This window comes from Aythya ferina (assembly GCF_964211825.1).
Source record: "Aythya ferina genome assembly, chromosome: 3".
Taxonomy (NCBI): Eukaryota; Metazoa; Chordata; class Aves; order Anseriformes; family Anatidae; genus Aythya; species Aythya ferina.
In genome coordinates this window covers 102658461-102682825 of record NC_140298.1, presented here as the reverse complement: position 1 = coordinate 102682825, position 24365 = coordinate 102658461, and the positions used below count along the sequence as shown (strand labels likewise).

The window sequence follows — 24365 nt, the reverse complement described above, 5'->3', positions numbered from 1 at the left end:
AAGGCAAAAGCAAGATGGAAAAAATGCTAAGCTTCCAACACACACACAATAAATTACTGCTGAAAGTGCCTTTTTGGGTTGCCTGGTACAACAGTTCATAGCACAACCCAAAGACAGGGAGATGAGCCTGAGAAGCCTCTTGTCTTTACTCCTCCATCCTGACAAGGTTTTCTCTCTTATTTACCATGAGAGAAGACAATCTGTTTCTCCCAGGATATTTATGGACAGTTGTGGCTTTTGTAATGGCTGTTGTCTGAACAGCACAATGTATTTTAATTCTCTTCCCCCAACACGGCACAGTCCACTCAGGCACATAACGAATGCTTTTCATCACGAGGAGAATCACCACCATTGTTCTCCACTGCGGCCTAGATGCTGCCATTGGCGCTGTGCAAGCAGACCCCAGTGCTAAATACAGGCTTCATCCTGAATTACAGCTCTCGTGTGAATGCAGTCATACATTCAGCTATTGTGGCTCTGGGTTGTATTTTATTTTTTTTTTAAGAAAGAAATTATAGACAAACTTAAGAAAACAGAAACATTTATTGCAATGTGCAACATATTCATATAAAATACTTAGCACAAGTTATGTGGCAGTATAATTCAAAAATTCATATCAGCATTCAAATGCATTAAGCTTCTTTCACATTGAAAAGGTGGGCATTGTAAAATGCATCTTAAATGACAGTTTTATTCATTACTCAAGGTATATACATGTATACGTTCACTTCTTTACTGAATCAATTCATTCTCCCAAACTTTCATCTCTACGAATTTTAAAAATATAAACAGCTCCATAATGCTAGTACTACGGGATTACACATGAAAATACAATCAAGCATATCTGTGTTTACAGGATTTAACTTTAAATCCTGACTCTTCAGGGTCACACTGTATGTAATCTTTTAGTCTGGGAGTAGCCCTATTGAATTCAGTATTATTCCTCTAGTCCTGTGCTGAAAGTTAGGCCCAAGTACAGAATAAAAGCCTCAAATCAATTTTTAGTCCAACATGAACTATGTTTACAGATTATAATATATACATATAGGTTAATCAAGCTGCAGCCATTTTTTTATTTTTATTTTTACACAAAAACAAATTTTGCATATTAAAATACCAATAGCTATCTATTAAGTTCAATGTGTTGTCAAATTGTTTTAGTCAAATTCTTCATTTGCAATGTACACAACTGGCATTTTCTTTGGAAAACAGTATCATACAGAGCAGAAACATTTCCTTAATTACACATGGTAGCAAGAGGCAATGTAAAATCCTTAAAATTTTAAGAAATAAGAAATAGGAGCCTTATGATAAAAGCCATCTTCAACGTCTTAACATTTAAACCATTCACTGCATTTTCACGTTTTCAGCTCCTTTCTGTTTATCTTGCAGCTTCCTCCTCAGGCACAGAGGATCTCTTGCATCACAACAATAGCCATTTACAGGGAAAAATGCACAGGGAAGAATGGCAGGATTTCTGGCTCTGAATGGGAGTTTGTGCGCCTCGCATCTGTGTGCTGCGATACAGCTGGCATTTTCTGCAGAAGCAGCAAGCTGGTAGATTTAGTGCTACATTGATGCACTAAATCTTTCCTTGGGCTGGAACTGAGCCAGCAGCAAAGGAAAATACTTCTTTTCTATCATGCAGCGTTAGTGCTGAGGAAGATGCTAGACTTAACGTTTGAGCAATGGGAACACAGAGGAAGTCAACCACCACAGTTACACAAATTTGTGCTGCCTGTAGTTGCTACTCAGGCAAAACTCCAACTGAGGTCAGCGAAACAGCTGCCAAAAGACTGTGGGGTTAATGTGTGTGGGCCACATTTAAAATGTCACTTAGTATTAATACAAGAAAAAAAATACTAAAACGTATTGGAAGTGTCGTGATTATTTTGTGAAATGCAAAAAAGACAAAAGAGCACCATTGAGATAGTATATTTACAGTCAGGACAGTAAAAATAGAAACTGAAGGAATTATAAACTGAAACATTTTCATTGCATTTTCAGAGATTGCACCATTTTCTACTCAGAAGTAGCAGCTCCTATTTTAAGTGCTTTCCCTTTCAACTTTGAAGGTGTATTAGGTGAATACAAAACATTTATCTTGAAAAAACCTTTAAAAATACCAACACAATCAGGAAAAGAAAAGAAAGTGTAATTTTCTCTACACTGTACATTAAATGCATGCTGAACTGCAAATATTTAAACATGTGAGTCTAGGTATCAAGTTCAGCAGACAGTAAGAATGAGTAGTTCCAGCTCACTTCTCTTTTGTGCAATGTTCATTCCTGTGCCCTTCATACAGAACTCTAGAGGGGTAGGAGAAGATACATTTGAAAAACTGTAATTATAATGCTATAAAATTGTCAGAAGACCAAGAAATCAGGCAGCATATTTAATTATTGCCTGTGTAGGTTTTTAAAACTATATTCTATTTTATGTTGGTGCTGCCATCTCTTCAAATCACAGATAGCTATCAGAAAGCCCAGTTAGGTTCACTTAATATCTGTGTGTTGGCAATCAAGCCAACAGTTAAAACCAAGCAACCTTTAAAAGAAAGGTACATGATATATGTTGTTTGCAACACCATGCCTTAGCAAAATAAAAAGCATGAGAGTAACAGTGCCAGTATTCAAGAGAAGATACATCTGAAGTATCTTACATATTATTCATTCATTTCAGAGGAGGTCTTCAACAGAACTGTATGTATGAGGCTGATAAAGAATAATAAATCAATATTTGCAGATAAAAGGAAAATGGAGGAAGTTATGAATAAAATGCAAACATCCTTTCCCCTGTAAATATTTGTTAGAAGTAAGGTCATTGCCAATGTGAAATAAGAAGTTGCTCGTTATCGAGTGAAATTGACTTTCAAGTTTTAGGAAAAATGTAATAATCTCTTGTGACTAAAAAAAATGTTTTCAGAGAAAATTACATCTCCCAACATTTTTGCAAAAAACATATGTGTATATGGAGGAGAGGGAGAAAAACAACAGATGCTTTTACAGTTCAGTCTTTAAGCATGAAAACTGTCATTTTTTAAAATCTTGATTTCCTTCTAAATATATTGTTTATTATAGAAAATGGTAACTAGATTCTGACCTTCTATTACTTCTGAAAAAGGGCTGCTTCCAAAGGCCTACCAGTTAGCCCTCTTGTGAGGTAGTGAGGAACTGCAACAACCTGTCCATAACGACCTACTCAGAAAACATTTCCAGATAGGGGTTTCCACTTGCCAGTCATTACAGCTGTTTATCATGAACTGCAGATTTTTATACATTTTTGTAAGTTTTAATTGCGGTTTGTTTTCCTGCCAGCACACCTTATCTATTATCTTAACACTGTTTCCCGTGTGTCAGTATCTTAACAGTTTGCCCTTAAGTCCTTCATACAACGGAACAGTAAGTAGATTTCAGAGATCTATTTATATGAAAACACTGTAGGTAGTTGATAATGTTCAACCCAACAATAGATAAGAACAAAATCTACATCCTAAAAACATTTAACACTTTCAAATGTCGGATTGCACTGAACATCAGTCTGTATAATTTACCATATTGTACTTAATAACATTATATACATATACACATGTACACACATATTTTCATTACAGAATGCACCTGTAACAACTCAGTGTATTGAGTTACCAGTCCAGTTTCATGTCTGCTTTACTCCACACATACTTTCCTCCTCGTTTTAGGAACATCTTTTCATCAAATCCACTGAATTTTATAGCTGCTTCTACACCAACATCCAGGATAGAGTTGGAAGGCTCTTTCCGTCCATTTCTACAGTTTAGAAAACGCATCTGTAAAATCAATAGGTAAGATGTTAGAAAGTTAATTTGTACAAGCTTAATTTTTCTATGGAATTAAACAACTTGCATTGCAATCCCTCAAAAACCAATGTGAACGTATTAACAGTTCTTAGACGGCTCAGAGGCTCATGGTTAGATGCATTGACACATCTTAGTGGGAACAAAGCCATACCAAACACCCTGAAGATTAAATGCTTGTTCTTCAGTTACGTGTAAAATAAGTAGGCTCTATGAAACTTAACTTTCAGGACAAGTTTTATATTTTAAATTACAGGAAAGCAGCAATGACACATCTATACTTTAAGATTCACAAGATTATGCATGCAACCTGATGTCAGCTCCTCCTTAGGTCAGTCTTATATTCAGTACTCAATATGTTTGTGGGAAGAAATGACATGTATTCCTTGTACTACATGGTAAACATTATTTTACGAAATGCAGAGAAAATTAAATTGGTTATAACTGTAGTACACATGGGCATGTGTCAGCATGCAAATATCAAGTATCAAACAAAGACTTACGTATTCGTCCAAAATGAGGTATGAATCCCTCATCTGTAATATATCAAAATAAGAACAAATTAATATACAAATGAAAATTCCACTCTTGAGAAAGTCAAGGACAAGACAAACAATTACTCTTTCAAAGCCTGATCCAAATCTTTGAACCAGGTAGTGTCTTCCTACTTATTTCAGTGAGCCTGGATCAAATTTACAAGAATAAGTAACAGGATTACTAGCATGTCTCAACACAGGAACAAAACAGCAATTATTTGAATATGACGTCTTAAACATCAAATTTAAATGTGGGTGCCCAACTAGATAAAGGTGTTCTAAATAATGTTCAAGTTTGCTCTTAACTTCAACGTCAGCAGTAATTACATTATTTTGCATACTGGAATGATTAAGTTATTTGCCAAACAAATGACACGACTATTTTAGTGAGGGTATTTATTTATCGACCCAGCAGACAAACATGTATTAGTAGTAATCTCCCAAATCAAAAAGCTCTCAGATTTGCACCAGGAAATAGACCAAGAGCAGAAATAAGACATATTTGCTCAGCTAACTGGGCATCTCCTACTTGCTTCCCCTACCACCCCAAGAAAAAATATTCTCTGAATTAGTGGAGTTTGTTGTTGTGCAAGGCAAGAAATCTGTTTGATCAATTTGGTGTCTATCTTCTACACAGGATTGATGGAAATGAGAAGCACAGAATCTTCTACTACATGAAAAGAGAGCCAAACTTATTGAAGGATGTCTACTTTTTCTTTGTAGGACTTCTTAAATGGAAAATACATTTTAAAAAGCAGAAAGTTCTAGGTTATGTCTGAACAGCTTCTCCTTCCCCAGTTCTCTCTTACTTTTACCTTCTATGACTAATCAGCTAATCTGGAACTTTTTGCAGCTGAGTGGCACTTCACCAGGAAGACTGGAGAAGTATCCAATGACAGCCTAGTCTTACAGTTCAGACACCTTCTTACTGCTCAAGTTATTCACTGAGGCTAAGGTCAGCAGAGATGTCTTTCCTCTGAAAGGAGTACATAATACCCACAAGGGTATTATGTACTAAGACAACCCAAACTGTTCACTTGAGCTCTCTATACATGAGGAAGCAAGCTCTGTATGAAGAGTCTTAATCTTTGGAGAGGAAAAGGAAAGAGATCGGAGACTCAAGGCATTCCCTAAATTGGCTAAACTTACTATTTATTTAGTTCATAAACCTTTGGAACAGTGAATTTTTAACTTTCCTCCTGCCTTGTATAGGGTCTGTAGACATCTAAAAAAGGTTCTGGAATCCACCCTTAGGCACTGAAGTCTTTTACTGCAGCTGATTTAACCTAGATGGCAGCTCAGCAAGCTGAATGCTGAGCAATGCAGTAGTGCAAGGAGTTTCCTTGTGAATAAAGAGTCCAAAGGAATTCGGATAGACAATGTTATAAATGCAGCTTTATTGCGGAAAGAATTACTAGTAAGATATGTCAGGCAAAAATACCAGTTCTCATTCCTCAATACCCAATATAGCATTGAATGGGATGATCTCTTTACTTCATGTGGGTCAATGACACTGCATAACGTCATGATGAAACTCTGTTAGGAAAATATGCACACGGTACAAACTGTGTTTACATTGTCATTCAACCTTATCAGACTCATGTGCCATGGTGGGGAAGATTCCAGAGGTTTTAGATATTGCTTAGAGTTCACAACTCAGTTGTGGAAAATAAAGTTTCTACTGTTTTTGTGCTGATACTTTCTACATCCACCTAACTCAGAGGGCCACAAGACACTGTGACAGAATTTTCATTGGCTTCCACAGGACTGGGATCAAAGAATTTTTACTCTTCTATTAGTAACATCATGCTCAATAAAAAATCTTAAAGGAAATAAAAAATCTTGGCTTCCACTGTAACAAAATCAGATGCTACATTGTATTGTACCTCTTCTAACCCAATACTAATAGGAAAAGTGTTAATTTCCATGAAATCTTTCTAGCTAACCACAAAATAAAGTTATGACAGGACAGTCTCAATTTTACCTTCTGATTAGATTCTGGTACCAAACAGGAGATATCTCTGTGGCGATCCAGAAATTGCTCAAAGTCTTCATCGCTGATAACAAATTTCTCTGCTTCTCTCAGGGCATCATCACCACTGTTCTCCCCTTCAATGAGCAGGCACTGGAACACCTGAAGGCAAAGAGTACCTTGGTAAGATTCTAGGACTTTACTTGCCTTGAGAATAACAGACTGCCATCATTACAAATACCATCAGTATCAATGTCTTTCATTTTTCTGTAACTGCAACCACACTGATAGAAACTGTGATTAAGTGAATCCTATGCAAAGGATACAGCACAGATTTATTTTTAGCAAATTACCATCTCATAGTTCTAAATGTAATTACACAGTCATGGCTTCTAACCAGATTTCCCCAGAAATCTTAACTGCTTTGCTCTTAATAAGGGCACTGATAATCAAAGCCCAAACAAACTTCTGATTGAACCTAAATTAGTATGGCTATATTATAAATGTCATAAGTACTATGTGCCTTGCAGACTATCAAGTCAATCTGTATCCTTTATGACTTTAACTTGATTGAGTGCTGTAAATTCAGCTATCTTCAGATAATTGCAGAAAATATAGAACTCCCCAGAAATGAAACAGTTTGTCTACTGAATGGTTTCCTTCTACATGACAAGTCATACAGATGAGACTTTGAAGAAAAAGGTGCCTTAGCCATCAACACACTCTGAAACCCCAGGGGAAAAAAATGTAGGACAGAAGCTTGATAGAATATTAAAATGTATACCATATTTTCTTTACAGTCCTTTAGTAGGACCACAATTTCACTTTCAATGTTTTTCTTTGTTTGTTTGTTTTCCTGGAAAATCATGTGTACACCTGTTTCCCTGAAGCAAATAGTGAGAAACTAAGTGTAAATGTCATAGCAGAAGATATTCTTGACATATTGGACCCCATTTAAGTGCAGAAAGAGTGATAACCCATTTCAACACCATGCAATACTGAGAAGAAGTCCACTAACACCACCCCAAGCTGGAGCTGGAGATCTGCCTGAGGTTGTAAGAGGTGCAGAGAACTCCAGAAATTCACTTCTTCCTTATCTTTCTCTGAACACGAAACCTACACTACATGCCACTTTCTTACCTTCCAGCGCACAGGGTTGAGAGCTGTGATCTGCTCATTCATATCTTCCTCAACATTAAATCTGTTGATCACAGAATTTATTTTGAAAGCAACAGCATACTCTCGGCACCACTGTCTCAGTTTATGCAGATTTTCCACGTGGTTCTTCTTTCCTTGACCACGCCCAATTAAAACATTGACCTCCTCATTAAAACTATCACATGAAATTGCCAGAATGTCCAAATATTTACCTGAAAACAAGTTTTAAAAATGGATTAATAGTCAGTTCTTTAGCTGAAAGTTGTCAGGAGTCTACCCATTTTCACTTCCTTGTAATCTGTCACCAAGTGCCACCCAAGTACAGTTCTGTCAAATCATCACATGAACCGCAAAAGCCACAGCAGTGGCATCTTCAAAATGCATGCCCTCTCCTTTCCAGCCCTATGGTGATGTTCTGAGCTATTATTTTATTCCAGTATTATACCAGAGAGGCAATATAACAGACTGAATCTGTTTAGATCATGTAATTAAGAATATTTCACTGGTAGTTACTCTAGGTTTGCAGGTACTGTCAATGAACTACAAACAAACCATCTCCTGCTTGCACTGACATCAAGACTCCCATCTTTCCATGAGGCTGCCCCAACAAGGCTCCCAAACCACACCAGCACTCCTGTGCAGTGATTTTCTCTTACCGTACTTCTTGAACCACCTCTCTCTAATCAGGCTGCCGTTGCTAACGATGCTGACACTCGGCAGCTTCAGCTCCTCCTTGCAGAACTGGACCAGCTGGCCTACAAATTCACCTCTGTCCTGAAGAAACGGTTCTCCTCCTGAGAAATTGATTTTCTCCATTCCTAGAAAAGGACCAAAGAAAGTTGCTGTGAGCCTGACTGCCTGTTGAGTGCTCCCTTCCAACACGGTGCCCGATATTAAGAGGGACCCTGAGCATGACAGTTACAGGGATAACTTCTCGGACACCACTTGGTCCTGATTACGGTGACTGCACATCCCTCCCCAGCTGTCCCAGTTGTCCCCCCAAGGCTCACCAGCCTCCTTGAGCATCTCCAGCCCCCGCTTGGCCTCCTCCAGAGGCAGCACGAAGGAGGTCTTGGCGGTGTGGAAGCAGAAACCGCACTTATAGTTGCACTGCCTGGTGAAGTGGTAATTGACGCTGGTGGGCGTCGGGGCTGCCTCGTCCCGCTGCTCCCGCTGCCGGTGGGGGGCCGGTGGGACCGAGGGGCTGGGGACCGGTCCCCGTCGCCAGCCTGGAAGGGACAGGGGCAGGGATAGGGGCAGGGGCAGGTGCAGGGACAGAGGCGCCAGGCTCCAGCACAGGGCGCCCAGCCGTCCTCGCAGCGCCGCCAGCACCGCCCGTGACAGCGCCAGCGGCAGGCGGAGCAGCACGCCCAGATGCATGGCTCGGCTCAGCTCGGCTCGGCTCGGCTGGGGTAGGTTCAGCACGGCTCAGCTCGGCTCGATCAGGCTCGGTTCGACCCGGTTTGCCTCGGCTCGCAACCTGCAGCGAGGAGCCCGGAGCTCCTCTCTTAAAAGCCCCATCCTGTCCCGCCCCGCAGTGCCGTGCCGTACCGTGCCGTGCCGCGGGGAAGCGCTGGGTTTCGCTTTCCTTTCCCACTGAACGGAAACTTGGCACCGAGCCACTTCTTGCTTTGCTTCTCCCAGCCCACGAACCCTCCGCCCAGAGCCGCTTCACCGAAAGCACCTCCTGCCCTGGTGTGGCAGCTGCCCCCCCGTTGGAGGTTGGGGCACTTCTAGCGCCCAAGGACCCCCTGATGTGAGTGTTCTCAGTAGCACTGTGCTCTTCCAGTGGGTCAGGATGTGAGGCTTGGGAAGCAGGGTGAAAGCTGTGCTTGCCAAACTGTGTCGCATCCTTCTCAGCCCAGGGCCGTGAGCTCTGGGAGGCTTAAAGAGGTTTGCAGTGCAGAGCAGTCAAGGTTAGGGAGTCCGATGACTTCTGCAGAATCGTGAAAAGAAAATACTGGAAAGTGACTTAATTCTTGGTCTCCTATACTGCCTAAAGCACCTCCAGGAAAGCTACTACACCATGTTGAATATAAGGTTAGCTTTAGTAGCAGAAAACATGGCAGCTGCCTGTGGTAGCACAGTCTAGGGGCAAATAAGTGCCCCAAATTAATAGGATCAGGAGAGAGCAGGGCCAAGTAGCTAATTCCCACCTTCTTTGAGTCCTTGGTGGTACAACAGCTAATTACCAAAAGAGGAGCAACCTACATCACATCACCTGTATGTAACAGCATCCTACAGCACAGCCCCTACACAACACTCCCTGTGTCTCCCTCAGTCAGGCTGTCCTTTTTTTTTGCATCACCAGTTTAGTGTCACCAGTTCTGCCAAGGTACACTTGAATCCCACTTGATTCACACTTGAATCCCAGCATTTACCAGCTCCATGATGGGTCTAGCAAACTTAAATTAGAGCTTCAATCCCCTGTCCATTTACTGGCCAGAAAAGTAACATAGCACAACAGTCTTGTATTTGTATTGACTTCTTTTTTTTCCTCTTGAGAAAAGGGTTGAAGAACTAGCTTAATCTTGTTTCCCATTTCTAATGGGAAACAATACCTACTTGTGAATAAAAATGTTTCCTGTATGTTAATGAGTACTGTTACACGCTATCCATAATTTTTCATCACCTTTCCTTTGCTTTCCTAGAGCTAATCTACAAGCCCATTAATGTCCAGACCATAACATGGCTTCAGGTTTTCCCCTTCAGCCAGTATTCAGTTTCTCTGTCAGCTGATCCTTGCTTGAACCAAACCATGCCACTAAGGGAGGCTTCTTGCTGCATCTAGACTCAAAAATGCCACCTCACAAATGGATGGTTGCAGCATGATGGGAAACATCTCAACTCCTGAGACTTTCCAAAATTGTCTCAGAGTTTATCAGTAGAGACTAATTCCATGAGTTACCCACAGGAGGAATGATCTATGTGCCCTTCAGGGTCCTTCAGGTTTGTGTAAGGCACAAGCTTAAGGATGAAAGCAGGCTTTTCTGGTACCTTCTGCTCCCCTATCACTTATATATCCATTCTGCTTCATGTTAGGAACTTTCTCCCATTTTGTATCTTCTCTGTCCCCAATTCAAATTCCTCGCTCATTTCTAACTTTTGTTCATGTCATGTTGGGCCAATGCAGCTATAGGGAGTATAACTTTCTCCCCCCTTTGAGTTGAAAATCTCACTGAAAATACTTAGTAGGTAAAATACTGGTAGGTATAAGATCTCAAAGACAAGACTTCCAGTTGTGCATCTCAGAAAATATTCTGTGTGTTGTGTCTGTGTGTATACATGTATTTGTGTATCTGTACATTACGCCACCGAATTCCTATTCTCTGTGTTTAGCTTCAGATAGAGATCTCATTGCAGGTGGAAAATTATCACTTGTCTCAGAAACTTCTTTGGCCTTCTGCACAGAATATTGACTGGATAGCCATGAAGCTGGCAGAGTGACTTAGACCTACTGCAGACTTTCTCCTGGGTTTGTTGCCTACTGCCTCAGCTGGATAGACAAATAAACTTATAAACTTCAAGATATTTAATTTCCAAAATCTGTTAAAATCCTTGCTGATTACCAATTTGGCTCAACCCAAGACTTAAACCTGATACAAAATGACTTCAAGAGTATGTCAGAGTATTGCTCATTGAACCAGTACACTTACATGTGACCATCTTTGAACAGTGTGGTTTTTTGAAAGAGAGGATCTCTGTTTCAAGGAACAAAAAGTATGGAGAGCTTAACACTCAAGCATACTTAAGACTTCCTGTTCTTCATAATTTTCTCTATGCTTTCTTAGTCAATGGCAATTATAAAAGCTCTATTTTTTCCTCAGCTGAGTATGTTTTCAGATTACACTCTCTGCACTACCTGTAAAGCCCATGTGTAATTGTGACTGCAAACTAAGCCCAGACCTGGACATGCCTCCTGGGGGGCATGGGAGATTGCAATCCCAGTACTGTAATGTTTCAGTTCATTGAATTTGCATCAAAAATATGTTTTCAACATACATATAATTTTACAGAAATGATCGTATTAGTGGCTTTTCCATCCGGATAAACATGAATAATGCAACAGTAGTCCCTACTTGCTAGAAAAGAAAACTTTAAAATAATAACCTATTATTTATCTTTTTTATTTGTTTGTTTATTTTTTATTTAATCAAACACAGTGATTTCTTTCTCCAGTGTGGCTAGTTCACATTTCTAGCAAAAGAGTATCTTCTTAGGGAAAGCAAATTGCTGACATGCAGCAGCAATATAAATAATATTTTAATATGTGGCTTCTCCACCTGATGTAAGGAGGAGCCATTACTATGTCACCTGTGAGGCACGACGTGACAAGAAATAATCCAAGGACAAGCAGGCAAGTCATGCAATGGCATCTGGAGTTTTTAGCACTTGGTAACTGTTTTGCTTGCTGCTCCACTCCCAGCTGGAAATGATCTCCACGTTATATCTGCCATACCATAAATGGGATTTGGTCAAGGACTTGTACTTAGAGTGACTCATCCGTCCCTGGGGTGCATGAAGCTGAGGGGTTCCCACTGAAATTACCAAGTAGAAGTTATAGCCCACATGCAATCAAGTTATGAAACACACCATATAATTATAGATACAGAGCAGGAACATTTGTAAGAGGTCCACCACAGGCCCTTAATACAATATGGTGTGTACATGATCTACAGCTCAGAAAGTACAAGAACAGATGGCTTCTAACAGTGGCAAAGGAAGCTAGGCGAAGGATCATTCTGTGTCCTTTCCACACTCTTCTCCGAACATCTGGGCTTGTCCATTGTCATGGGCAGGAGAGCAGGGTCTCTGGCCTGACACTTTACTAACTTCTGTACTCTTAAGATCTTATCCCCAGACTTTTAGCTTTACTGAAGAGCCCTTTATAGGGCTTTATTTGCCCTAATGCCCTTTATTTGCCCTCTTTATTAGCCCTTTAAAGGTTGCTCTACACAAAAACAGCTGTAGCTACAAGTAAGCATTCTGGGCCCTCAAAGATGTGAAGAGATTCCAGGAGAACAGTGCTTTTCACAAATGTTTAGCACATTTGCTCTTCAGCAACATCATTTCCTATTATACAGAAGACAAAAATGATAAATTCCTCTTGAAGAAACCAAAAAGTACTTAATATATTTTAATTTCAGAACAGATTTATACTCTCTACACTCACTTTTAATACAAAGATCTGTCTTGCAGATGAAAGGCAACTCAGCTCTCCTCTATTTTTACCTGAACTGTTTCTGCATAATTTGGTGGGAAATGCCTAGAATCTTTCACGAAGTAAAGTTTTAAGTAAATAGCCAGTAGGGCAGAAGTCACACCTATTACAGGTGATCTCATAAGCACGCTATAAATAAGAAAAGAAATTCCAGCTACTTGGCTCAGGAATGCCTGTAAACAGGATCAGAGCAAGGCAGTGGGAGGGGAAAACAGAAAACGATAGTAAACGTTTCCCATTTACTCCTTAGAGAAAGGCAACAGTGGCATCAGGAAACCAGGAAAACATAAGAATAAGAAACCTGATAGGTCAGTGAGTAATAAGGTCAGCTTTTCAACTGAAACTTGGCTGCAAGCCAACTAGCCCTCATAAAACTGAATTAACAAAACTGGGGCAGATAATCTTCTGTGTAGAGAAACGTAACACAATGCATGCAAGAAAAACTAATCAAAACCATATTTACATAGTGCTGTGCTCAGTAGTGGCACTTAGATTTCCAGAGAGAGATCTCAGAGTCACTGCAGTTAGCCTTCTGAAATCATTGGCTCTGTGGAAGGCAGCAGCTCAAAAAATCAACAAAAACTTAGTACTATCTGGAAAAGTACTGAGAACAAGAGAGATGGCCTTACTTCACTGTTCAGTGAAAACTTTGCACATATATCAGCTATAACTTGAGCAGTGGTACAGGTCAGGTCTCCACATCTCAGCAGGACCTCATGGTGTTAAAGAAGTTATCCTTGTAACCAAAATGATCAGGGGGATGGAGCAGCTCAGGGGGCTCTCACTTCAGACATGCTAAAGCTGAAGGGGACATCTGAGTGAGCCTTACAAAATCATGAAGGTCATTGAACTGTTGACCAGAGTGTTGAACTGTTATTTACCAAAGCCAGCAATTTCATCAGAAGGGGGCACTTGCTGAAACAAGTGGGATATGAGTTTTAAACAGATAAGAGAAAGTTGTTTTTTTTTTTTTCACCATGGGATGTACACTGCTGAAATTGGAGACCACAGGGTTTTGTGGAGGTGGACTCCGTTGTGGTGTCACAAATGTATTTAGACAGATTTATAGAGTGAGGGTTCATAAATTGGTGCTAAAAGGAAGAAGTAAAGATTTGCTGTCTAACATTCCTTATCTGGTGACTGTGGATGCTAGAGGAGCATGAGACAGACCACAGAGAAGCCAGGGTTATGTGCAGCGTGTCATTCTACCAATGCTGGAGACAAAATATTGGTCTAGAACAAGCACTAATCTGACTCAGTAGTGCGTACTGTTATGTTATTAAAATTACCATCTATTGGTTTATTGCATTGCCCTGTGTCTTTTGGCATCTGTGCCCAGCAGCTTCCGTGTATCTGCGTGACGTGGAACAACACAGGAGTTTGCTTATGTGAAAAAGGGCACGTTTCACCTTGACAAGAGCCAGTTCAGGCACCTACTGCTACAGCTGAAGAACCTCCACAGCTGTATTCCCAGTTCCTCCGCTGGCCCAGCCCTTCCCCTGCAGAACTATTCTAAACAAATATTTGTGCAATGTGCTTTGAGCTGACCAGAGGAAGACGTTGAGTTTCTGAGGAATCTCTTGCAGAGTGAGCATCTCTTCTGTATTCTTTCAGGAGATGCATGAAAAGCTTAAGGTCATATAACATGCTTATCACATAGGTGGCACTTTTCCAGTTATTGAAAGGGAGAAGTGGGATTCTGCAGAGCTGCAACTTTTCCTGCTTTTCAAGTTACACATTTGCAAAATGTAAAATCCACATTTTGGACTGCATCACTCACAGCAGCTGTCACAAAATGTATAAACAACTATTTGTCACCATCTTATTTATTTATTTGTTTGTTTGTTTGTTTGTTTGTTTTTCCTTTCACTTTCACCCCGTCCACGGCCAGCCTGCACAGAGCGATTTCCCATGGGGAGTGCTCCGGTGACTCTCCAACTTCTGGGGGAGGGAGCAGCGGAGGAACAGCCTCCCTGAGCCTCAGTGTTTGCTTTTCCCCAATGACATGTGCCTTCCCGGTTGGTGGAGTAAGTTTCGTTTCTCGTTTCTCTCTGCCTTCTCTCAAACACATTGGCTTTGCTCCCAGGCTGTGAGCAGTGATGCTGCGGAGCTGCGCCCGGGGACCACAGGATGCCCTCCGCTGTGCCCTGCCTGCCGCTCTCCCTGCTGTCTGTGACCGCCTGCGGGAGGTGAGCACCCACTGGGGGGGCTGCGGTATTGTTCCCCCCCCCCCCCCCCCCCCCCCCCCAGATTTCACAGGGATCGGCTAGAGCAGCCGGCACGGTGTATAGGTGTATGGGTGCCAAGGTTTTGGTCTCTCCTTGCAGTGTGCTGCACGGATCCCAGAGGCCAGAGAGGTGCTCGCCATCCTGGAGAAGTGCACCAAGCAGCAGTGCAAGGGAGATTTCCCCATCGTGGTTTTTGAAGGGCTGGATGCCACAGGTAGGAGAGCAGTGGGAGTGAAGAGACATAGCTGAGAAGTTGTTGGGAAGAGCAACTGCTGTGACTCTCACCCCCCCCCAATGCTTAAAATGTCAAAAAGTCCTGGAAACTCATGACATCTGTACTTAGTTGTTATAGATACCAGACTTTTCTTACTTGTGAAGTATTTAGCAATATGCACTAATTTTCATTTGATGGTTGAATTCCTTGTATATATAATGAAAGAACACAAAGTGTGTCATACTGGAAATTAGATTTATTTCTCATGCAGATTATAAAGCATGTTTTTACTGGTGAGTAAACTAAATTGGTGGAACTAAAATAATGGCAGTCGGGGAAAGTGTCAGCAGTTTGTCTCTGGGAGAAATACGAGTTGTCTCTGAATAACTTTGTTTTCTTCATTTTCAGTTAAAGAGAACAGAAAATACCTTTTGAAAAGCAAGTATTGGCAATATCCACATCGACTGTCTCCTAGAAAAATACTGTAAAAGTGTATATAGAGAGATTGCTATTCATAACTCATTTAAAGGAGTGAAGATAGAGAACTGGCAAGAGGGAGGGGAGGAACACCCAGGAGTAGGAAGTGGAGTCATAATCTTTGAACCAGCCTTGTAATCATTTTCCACTGAAAACCTTATCACAAGATACTCAGGTTTCATGGCCGGGGGTCAGAACATATACTCCAAGTGAAAAAATCAGATCACTTTTCAGTTTTAAAAGCCAGTTGTATCTAATGTATAATATAACAAATGTTTCCTTCTGTAAATGAAATGCAGGCAAAACCACTGTAACCCAGGCTGTTAAGGATGCCCTGGATGCTGTTCTGTTAAGGTCTCCACCAGCTTGCATCAGCCAGTGGAGGACGATATTTGATGATGAGCCAACACCCATTAGAAGGGCATTTTATGCTGCGGGCAACTACATCCTTGCTTCAGAAATAGCAAAAGCATCGACTCAGGCACCTGTGATAGTAGACAGGTTTGTATATATAAGAAGACCTCTTATATCTTCTTTGTTGTTGTTGTTTTTTAAAGTTAGTTGTATAAATATTAAGTCTTCTGACGAATAATATGTATACTAAATGAGGTGAGGAATTTAAGTCAGTGGAATGGAATGGAATGGAATGGAAGGGAATGGAATAGAAAGGAATGGGAAGGAATGCCATGGCATGGCATGGCATGGCATGGCATGGCATGGCATGGCATGGCATGGCATAGAATACAATACAATACAATACAATACAATACAATACAATACAATAGTTCAGTTGGAAGGAACCTTCAAAAACCATCAAGTCCAACTGCCTGAGCACTTCAGGGCTACACAAAAGTTAAAGCATATTAATGAGGGCATAGTCCAAATGCCTTCTGAAAACTGATGGGCATGGGGTGTCAACCACCTCTCTAGGAAGCTTGTTCCGGTGTTTGACCACCCTCATTGTAAAGAAATTTTTCTTAATACCTTTTCTGACCCTTTCCAGGCACAGCTCTGTGCCATTTCCATGCATCCTGTCATCAGTTCCCAGAGAACCTGCACCTCCCTCTGAGCTTCCCCTCCTCAGGTAGTTGCAGAGAGCAGTGAGGCCACCTCTCAGCCTCCTCTTCTCCAGACTCTTCAAGTGTCCTCAGCCTCACTTCCAGCCCAGTTACCAGCTCTGTTGTCCTCCTCTGGACACTTCTGGGTATCTTTACAAACTTTTTATATTGTGGACCCCAATTCTCATAACTGTTTTTGGCACACAAGACAAGTGTATATTCAGTCAGGAATGGAGTCATGGCCCGTACAACCTGCACCACAGCTGGGCTTTGAGGGCTGTTGATCTTGTCTGAGTGGTTCAGAGTGACCAAATTTTAAGTTGACTTACTTTTTGTGGATGTAAAGCCAGAAGTCTACTTCCCCCTTTTTTGTTTTATTTGTGTCTTTTATTGTGTTCACTGTGTACACAGCTTTCAGTATTACTCTTAATAAGGAATATCTAGATGTACTTTGAAACTCCAGGCTTGTTTCAATAGATGTACTATAACCTCCCTGCCCCATGCACACACAGAGAATTTGTTTGTGTATCTGTGAATGCTATTTTTAGCCCACTTCAAAACCACTACAGTATATATAATACAGTGCCTTGTAGTGGCAGGAATGTTAATTTCATGTGAAATATGTAGCCATTAATAAAACATGTCTTCATTCACGTGTGGTTAAAGACTGCGTGCTCTCTGCTAAATATGTGGCATAAAGCAGGATGGGAACCACAAAAAAAGTGGACTCTGAGTACTGGATTTGGACATATAATGCAACTGTCCTTTTGGTCTCTCTCATTATACAAGAACACTTTCTTTTGATGGGAGTATCTGGAGCACTTTGCCTAACGTGTAAGTCCTGTCATACCTTTTAAATCTTAATTCACAGTAAGTCTGACTATTATTAGTAGTATTGCTATTTTAAGAAGTAATGGCTGGCACAGAATTGGTCCTGACAATAGCCTTCAACTCATAGTTCCACTTACATAGTCACTTTTGCACTTGTGATTATATTGCTACCTGCCTTCTGTATTATTGAAGAATTAGTGTCCTTTCTAAAATGTCTCTTTCCATTCTGTATTTTCTTGGCAGATACTGGCATAGCACAGCTGCTTATACAATAGCCACTGAAATAAATGGGAATGTCCAAAATCTTCCACCAGTTCAAGATGGGGTGTATCAGTGGCCTGAAGATCTGCTTAAACCTGATCTTGTTCTTCTGCTGACTGTTAGCCCTGAGGAGCGAGCCCGGAGACTTGAGCATCGAGGGCTGGACAAAACAAAGGAGGAGGCTGAGATGGAAGCTAACAGCTTGTTTCGCCAAAGGTATACATTAACGAGGAATAAGAGGATAGAGGCAACCTTGGTTCCTGTGGAATCTGCAGCAATATGTTCTGCTTACATTACTGTGACAAGGATTCCCCTATGTTTAACTTTTTTTTTTTTTTAAAAAAAAAAGATTCATAGCTGACAAGAAGGGTAAATTTTGTCATTTCTGATTGAAAGTATTTGACAGCTACATGTGAATAATTTCACTTTGCAAAGGAGATTAGAGTCAAATACTCGTATTTTGCTACTTGCTTGTGTTGTAACACCTTTCTCACCCATGAAGGGTGAAGGATGGAGACCTAGAAGTTCTAGAACTGAGAAACAAGAAATCAATATACTCCAGAAAAGCCCAGAATTCAGGTCTAGGCTAAATGAACAAAATTTAGGTCTCCTGTTGTAGATATCCTTAGTCATGCTAAGTGTCTCAGGTCCCAGTATAGACAACACAGTCAATGCAACTGTCAGAGTGATTCAGCTGCACACCTGCTAGACACCTGGTGATCTAAACATAAATAACTAGAGCCATTTGATACTCTGAGGCATTTTCATGAGGCTAACAGGTATGACACACCACCTGTGGACCCTTTCTGGACCAGCAACTGGAAGCTAAATGACATAGTCCAGGACATCTCAAGCAGTATTCAATACATGTTTTTAGGCATCTGAATTATGCCCTAGGTATCCGACTTCAGTGAGCTGAATTGCTATCTAGGCACCACCAAATGTATCAATGAGGTCACCATTATCTACAGTGGGATCTTGAATACCTAGTGCTCAAGTAAAAACCTCCATATAAACGCCTGAATGTAGGTGTCCATATCTACAAATCTCAAAGCTGAGACCTACCTGTAGGGCTTCAACATTTCTGGTGTTGATATATTTAATAAAAATCTATGGCTTCATTTTGACAGAAGCTCTGTTCAGATATTCAGTTCACACAGTAGGACCTGCATAAGGATGGGTGAACTAAGTGAACACGTTGACATTTAAGGATCTTTCACATTTTAATTCTATTGCTTATTCTCTCCAGAAAGCCTTTGGTTATTTCTTTTTGTTAATTATGTCAACCTGGATGTGAGAACATTCAGAGTCTTGCTTGATTTGTCTTACGACTTACAGCCTGAATGTTTGACATTATTAATTCTTGTGGGAACAGAGAAAATGATATTCATACCCCCATTCACATCCTCAGACTAAAAGTGGAAGAGTGCTGCATTATGAGAAGGCCTCTAGTCTAAGCAAGGAGGATTTCATCCTGTATTTCATCCCAGTATTCATCTGGTTAGCAGAGTTAATCAGACTAAAGTGTTAAATGATGTGTGAACCCTGTAATCTGTCTCTTGTTCTCTGGTGACTCAAAGCTGAGATCAGTCAGTGAGCACGTGTACACAGTGCAATGCCATATAGTACAGAGACACCTTAGAGGGCTCCAAATAAATTAACTCAGGGGTTAGAAGCAGGCTGCCCACTGTACTGTGATAGTGGACAGTTTCCAGTGCTAAGCCATAAAAAAAGAAATACTTTAATGTCATGTCATACGAATATCAATAGGGGTCTGGTCATTGTCAAGGAAACTTTACACTTTGGGATTCTCATTGTTACAGTTGCTAATGGTTTATTGCTCTTTGCAGTAGATTTCATTCTTAGCTTCACTTTTCTTTTTTCTTTTTTTTTTTTTTTTTTTCCCCATGTCTCTGAAGTGCTGACACTTCTGAGACTGATGACTAATCCCTGCAATTTGTAGTTTTATTTCTCCTGTTTTGTTTTTAGAATTGAAGAGTCGTACAGAAGGATGATGAATCCTGCGTGCCAAGAGGTCGATGCCAACCCCTCAAAGGAAGAGGTTCTCAAGACAGTGCTGCAACTAATTAAAAAACACTGTGCCTTGTGAAAGTAACTTTTCTCTCCTAGCACCTAAAAGATACTTTTTATTACCTCTCTGCATCTGCTAGCTGAAAATGCACTGTGATATGTTTTGTTCCACAGAAGGACCTCTTATTTCTTCCATCTTTACTTCTTCACAGAACCTTTTATTTCTTCTGTCTACAATAATCTGGGGAGATTATCTGTTTCACTGATATCTACTGTACTTTTCTGCATAAAGCAAAGTAGCACTCACACATTGTTAAACATTCTCAGTAAAGCCACAAAAATATCATGGTCTTGTAGGAAGTACATGAGAGGGCTTTCTGACACTGGCTTTTCAAGGTTCTATTGGGTTGCACCATCATCACGATGAGAACCTGCTCCTGCCTTCACTGCATACCAGGATTCATTGGATTGCAGCAGGAGCACTAGATGCTCAAGTAGAGGCTGAAAGGTAATCCAGCAGTAAAGCAATAAAATGATCACAACTTCTAGGATCATTCCAGTGCTACTTACTGGACTAGCAGATGAGCACCTGCTGCTGTAGTCATCCTGAAAAAATTGTCTCATAAATAAGGGCTTCTAAGCATCTTGGACTCAAAGGAATAAAGTCCAAGCTTTTCAATATATGCAAAGGAAATATCAATTCATTTTGAAAGGAAAAAGCATTCTGACATGTTAGGAACAGATTAAAAACACTTTATAAATGATTGTTCAAATATTTTTTTTCAACAAAACAGTTTCTCTATCCTATTAAGAGGTTTATTAAGGTGAGTTTTTGTTCTTTTGAGGGAATGTTAAATGAAAAAATGCAGAGAATTGGAGCTATGAGAACAATTGTGCCTTTTCACTCCATTTTTTTCCCCACATGTTGAATGTGAAAACAAGATACCAGCAAGTCTTCAGCTCTGCAAAAGCTTACTTTTATATACATTTGTTTCACTATTGCTCCTAAGTATAAAACAAAACATATGGATAAGCCTTTGGGAGGTCAGAAATGAACTGCAGTTCCAGAAAGAACACAACTAAAATGCAATTTGATTTAAAACACTGTTTATGCTTACTTTCTTCCACTGAGCAAGTGCAATTATCAATGAATCCATCTCAGTATTTCATTCACTATATCCAGTCTCTATATGGAAGGTGGTACAAAGAAAATCTTAAAAAAACAATGTTCTTAATTTAAATACATTTTATTCATGCAGTGTTTGATATTTGTGAGTATATGCTGCTAATATAAATTTATACATACTGGTAATATATGCTGCTGCATTTGGTGTGTTATTTGTATAGCTTTGGGATTTTATGGGCTTACACAGAAATACATAGTTTAGATTTAGAGCTTGGTGATATGGTTTAGTGGAGAACTTGTTAGTGTTAGGTCAGAGGTTGGACTCGGTGATCTTGGAGGTCTCTTCCAACCTAGATGATTCCGTGATTCTGTGATAGTTGTAGGTGATACACTTATTTTAGAAATATTATGAAGCATACAGTTATTCAGTTCTGTATAAAGGAAATATACATCTAGAGGAAATCCACATCTAGAGGGCATCACTACACATGGATGACTAGTGTACCAATAAGATGCCTGCCCTAAACATTTTGTAGCCTTAGCTTTTCCAGGTAAGAGATCACTTAGCCTGAGGAATGCCAAGCATAATGTTATGGAGAGGAGCTGGGCTTCTTAGCCTCACTGATAACCTCTAGGCTTGGGCAAAGGGGAGTTGAGCAGCTTGTTTATGTTTATCTCTGACACAAAGTTTGTGGATGGAAGTCTGCAGGCTTGGTGTGAGAGGCTGCTCAAGGAAGGAGTCTTGTGTTGGCTGGATTGCCATGTTTTGGTGGCAGAACTTCTGTTCTCAAGGGCTACTCTCCTCTAGTAAAACCTTTTGCTTCATTAAGTGTAAAAAGAATATTAAAATTAACTTATCTGAATATGATAATGAGCTTAAAGTTTAGCATACATGCTAAACATATATGACTATAGTACTTGATCTTCACCCTATCATGCTAAACATCACCCCAGGAAGGGAATAGATAAGGTTAGGATATAAAAGAGTGTTAAGAGTTAGCGTAAAAAAGAAAAAGGAAAAAAAAGTTAGTGTTAGCAAAAAAAAAAAAAAAAAATAGTGTGAGGAAAATAGAAGACTGGGGGGAAGAAAAAAAATAATTTGAAACCTAGAGGAGGCAATCGACAGGCTGTGCTCCTTCTCCTTCACCAAGACAGAGACACCTTCTTGGTAAGCTCCATGCCTTCACCCTTTGGTGAGGAATACCCAGGACAGCATTTTGCTAGCACTGTTATCATATATTGGTGTTGTTGCAGTAAGTGTACTTACCAACGACAGTTCCGAATCTGTTATGTCTATCGCCTTATTAAATACATTCGACTTTGTGAAACCATCTCAGTGAAAATCTTTAGCAGGGCTCTGAAACAAGTGTTGGACTGCACATGCTTTCAATTTTGTGAAACTGTCTTGGTGATAGCCCTTAGCAGGGCTCTGAAACAGGCAGGTGTTTGACCCTAAGTCTCCTTTAACGTGACAATCATGCCAAGCAAGAGTTTCATCTGCTTCATGAGTAACAAACTGCTTTGCTAGGAAATTTAATGGCCACGAGGGATCAGGAGTTTGGTTTCAGTGCTTAAAGATCTGAGGCTCCAAATAATTCCATGAAGAACAAGGAATTTAGGCTAAGTCTTCATAGATAAAATTGTTTTTCTGCATCTTTGGAGTGTGATATGTATAAGACTGGGAGATCAGCCCATGACATAGCCCTGGCCCCTGTTCTGTCACCCTCGAGCATCCCCATTTACCTGTGGCCAAACTGTTCTGGAGGCCAGGCATTTCTGAATACAGAAGGCTGTGATTCCTAGGGCTAGGGAGGCTTGTTTGTTTTATTACTAGTAAATTTAACAATTTTTTAAATTTAACAATTTGTTAATTTACTAGTATAGACCTAGATTTAAGACATGACACTGAAAAATATCTCAATACTACAGACCTCAGAGCATCTGGGGTGTTGGACTTGTAAAACACACATGCACAAACTTAATTTCAGGCTACTCAGTAATGCTTTAAAGTCAGTGAATCCTGCTCTTACTGAAAAATAAACTCTATTTGCAAAGTGCAGATGTTTCCTGAAATACAAAACAATACTTTCATTGACCCAACTTAAACTTTTTGTGTTTCTTAGTTACTAAAAAAATCTCCAAGAGTGTTATATGAGAGATTTCTGCAAGACATTGTATTGTGCTGTGTAGAACTCACTGTAGTATTTCAAGCACTTTTTTTTTTTTTTTCATTTTTAATCTCATTATCTCATTTACCTTTTTTTTTTTTTTTTTTTTTTCTGTCTAGGAACAATCAAATACACAGATAAAGTGATACTCAGTTACCTAACCACAGACAGCCGGGGCCAGTTTAGTCTCCCTAAGGAATCTGAGATGTCTGTGGAGGGCTGCCAGATAAGACACAAGACACTAGGGTGAGCTGTTCATCTGTAGAGTGACAGCTGGAGGCCTGCAGGGATACCATATGGTGCCTAAAATGGCACTATTCACCCTTTTAAGCAGTGTGAGGGTTAGAAAGCGGCGATGCAGCCTGTTTGGGCTGCGCAGGTGGCATGGAACAAGTAGGAGAGGAGCTGGTGCAGAAAATCTAGTGTGTGCCCTACAAGCATTTCAGGGATTTGTTTCAGAACAGCTCTAATCTGGTCATATCTCACATTAGAAAGTATTGTAAGTATACTCCTGTACCAGATCTTTTGGTTTAGCTTTGTCTGGATGGAGCCCAGTTCACAGACACAAGGACTCTTACATGGCATGAAGCAAAGTGTGGTGAGAAGGGGTCAGGAAAAACGCTTAAAATGCAAGTTCCTGATCCAAGCTGAAATGCTAACATAGAGGCATTACGTAAAGCAATGTAGTTGCAACATGCATCTTTGCATGTTGCAAGTGGAGCGGACAGGTTTCCTAGGAGCCAAAGCAGAGTTTGGGTCCTGTTCTTAAGTCTCCAGACTGAGGGCTAACTTTGAACATGCTATAGCATGGTCCATATTCTTCTGTTTCTGCAGGTGGTAACCGTGAGATGTAAGGCCAATTTTTCACTAGGTTTTCTTCTCTGTTCCATATCTTGTGTGTTCTCTCCATTTCATTACCAGCTTCTAGAAATTTGCCTAAAAATGTGCATGCCACCTCCCCTATCAATTCCTGGAGGCAGGAGAGTCAGCATACTCCAGGGGACTTTGATGGAAGGAAAAATGTCTCACTTCAAGTCCAAGATATACAAAAGCCTCAAAGACAGTATTTATTTATTTTTATTATTATTATTATTATTTAAGAAATGAAACATCACTAGCTGTCTGTTAAAATTCATTAGCTTTTCCAGTCCCAGTTCCCCTATTTTCTTAATCTGAATATTTGAAAAAGCGCACAAGATGGAGTTGTTGCTGCAGGGGGCTGTGCTGACTTTGATCTTTTAAATGGAAA

General features: G+C 40.3%; 2 protein-coding genes across 3 annotated transcripts; one reads left to right on the top strand and one right to left on the bottom strand.

Annotated features, from left to right (window-relative positions):
- Window positions 1–524: 524 nt before the first annotated feature.
- Window positions 525–8971, bottom strand: RSAD2 (radical S-adenosyl methionine domain containing 2). Its single transcript, XM_084515693.1, has 6 exons — window positions 8512–8971; window positions 8158–8319; window positions 7484–7713; window positions 6356–6505; window positions 4339–4371; window positions 525–3808 (listed from the first exon to the last, which is right to left on the bottom strand). The coding sequence occupies exons 1-6, from the start codon at window positions 8879–8881 to the stop codon at window positions 3644–3646; spliced, it is 1110 nt and encodes a 369-aa protein (XP_084371819.1). The 5' UTR covers window positions 8882–8971; the 3' UTR covers window positions 525–3643.
- Window positions 8893–21138, top strand: CMPK2 (cytidine/uridine monophosphate kinase 2). Of its 2 annotated transcripts, none has more exons than XM_084515694.1 (6): window positions 8893–8913; window positions 14809–14911; window positions 15050–15164; window positions 15941–16142; window positions 17774–18007; window positions 19781–21138. In XM_084515694.1, exons 2-6 carry the CDS (start codon window positions 14822–14824, stop codon window positions 19899–19901), a joined length of 762 nt encoding a protein of 253 aa, XP_084371820.1. In that variant the 5' UTR covers window positions 8893–8913; window positions 14809–14821; the 3' UTR covers window positions 19902–21138. The 2 variants fall into 2 exon arrangements, with proteins under 2 accessions (XP_084371820.1, XP_084371821.1); XM_084515695.1 differs by lacking the exon at window positions 8893–8913 and adding an exon at window positions 14443–14519.
- The last annotated feature ends 3227 nt before the right edge of the window (window positions 21139–24365 follow it).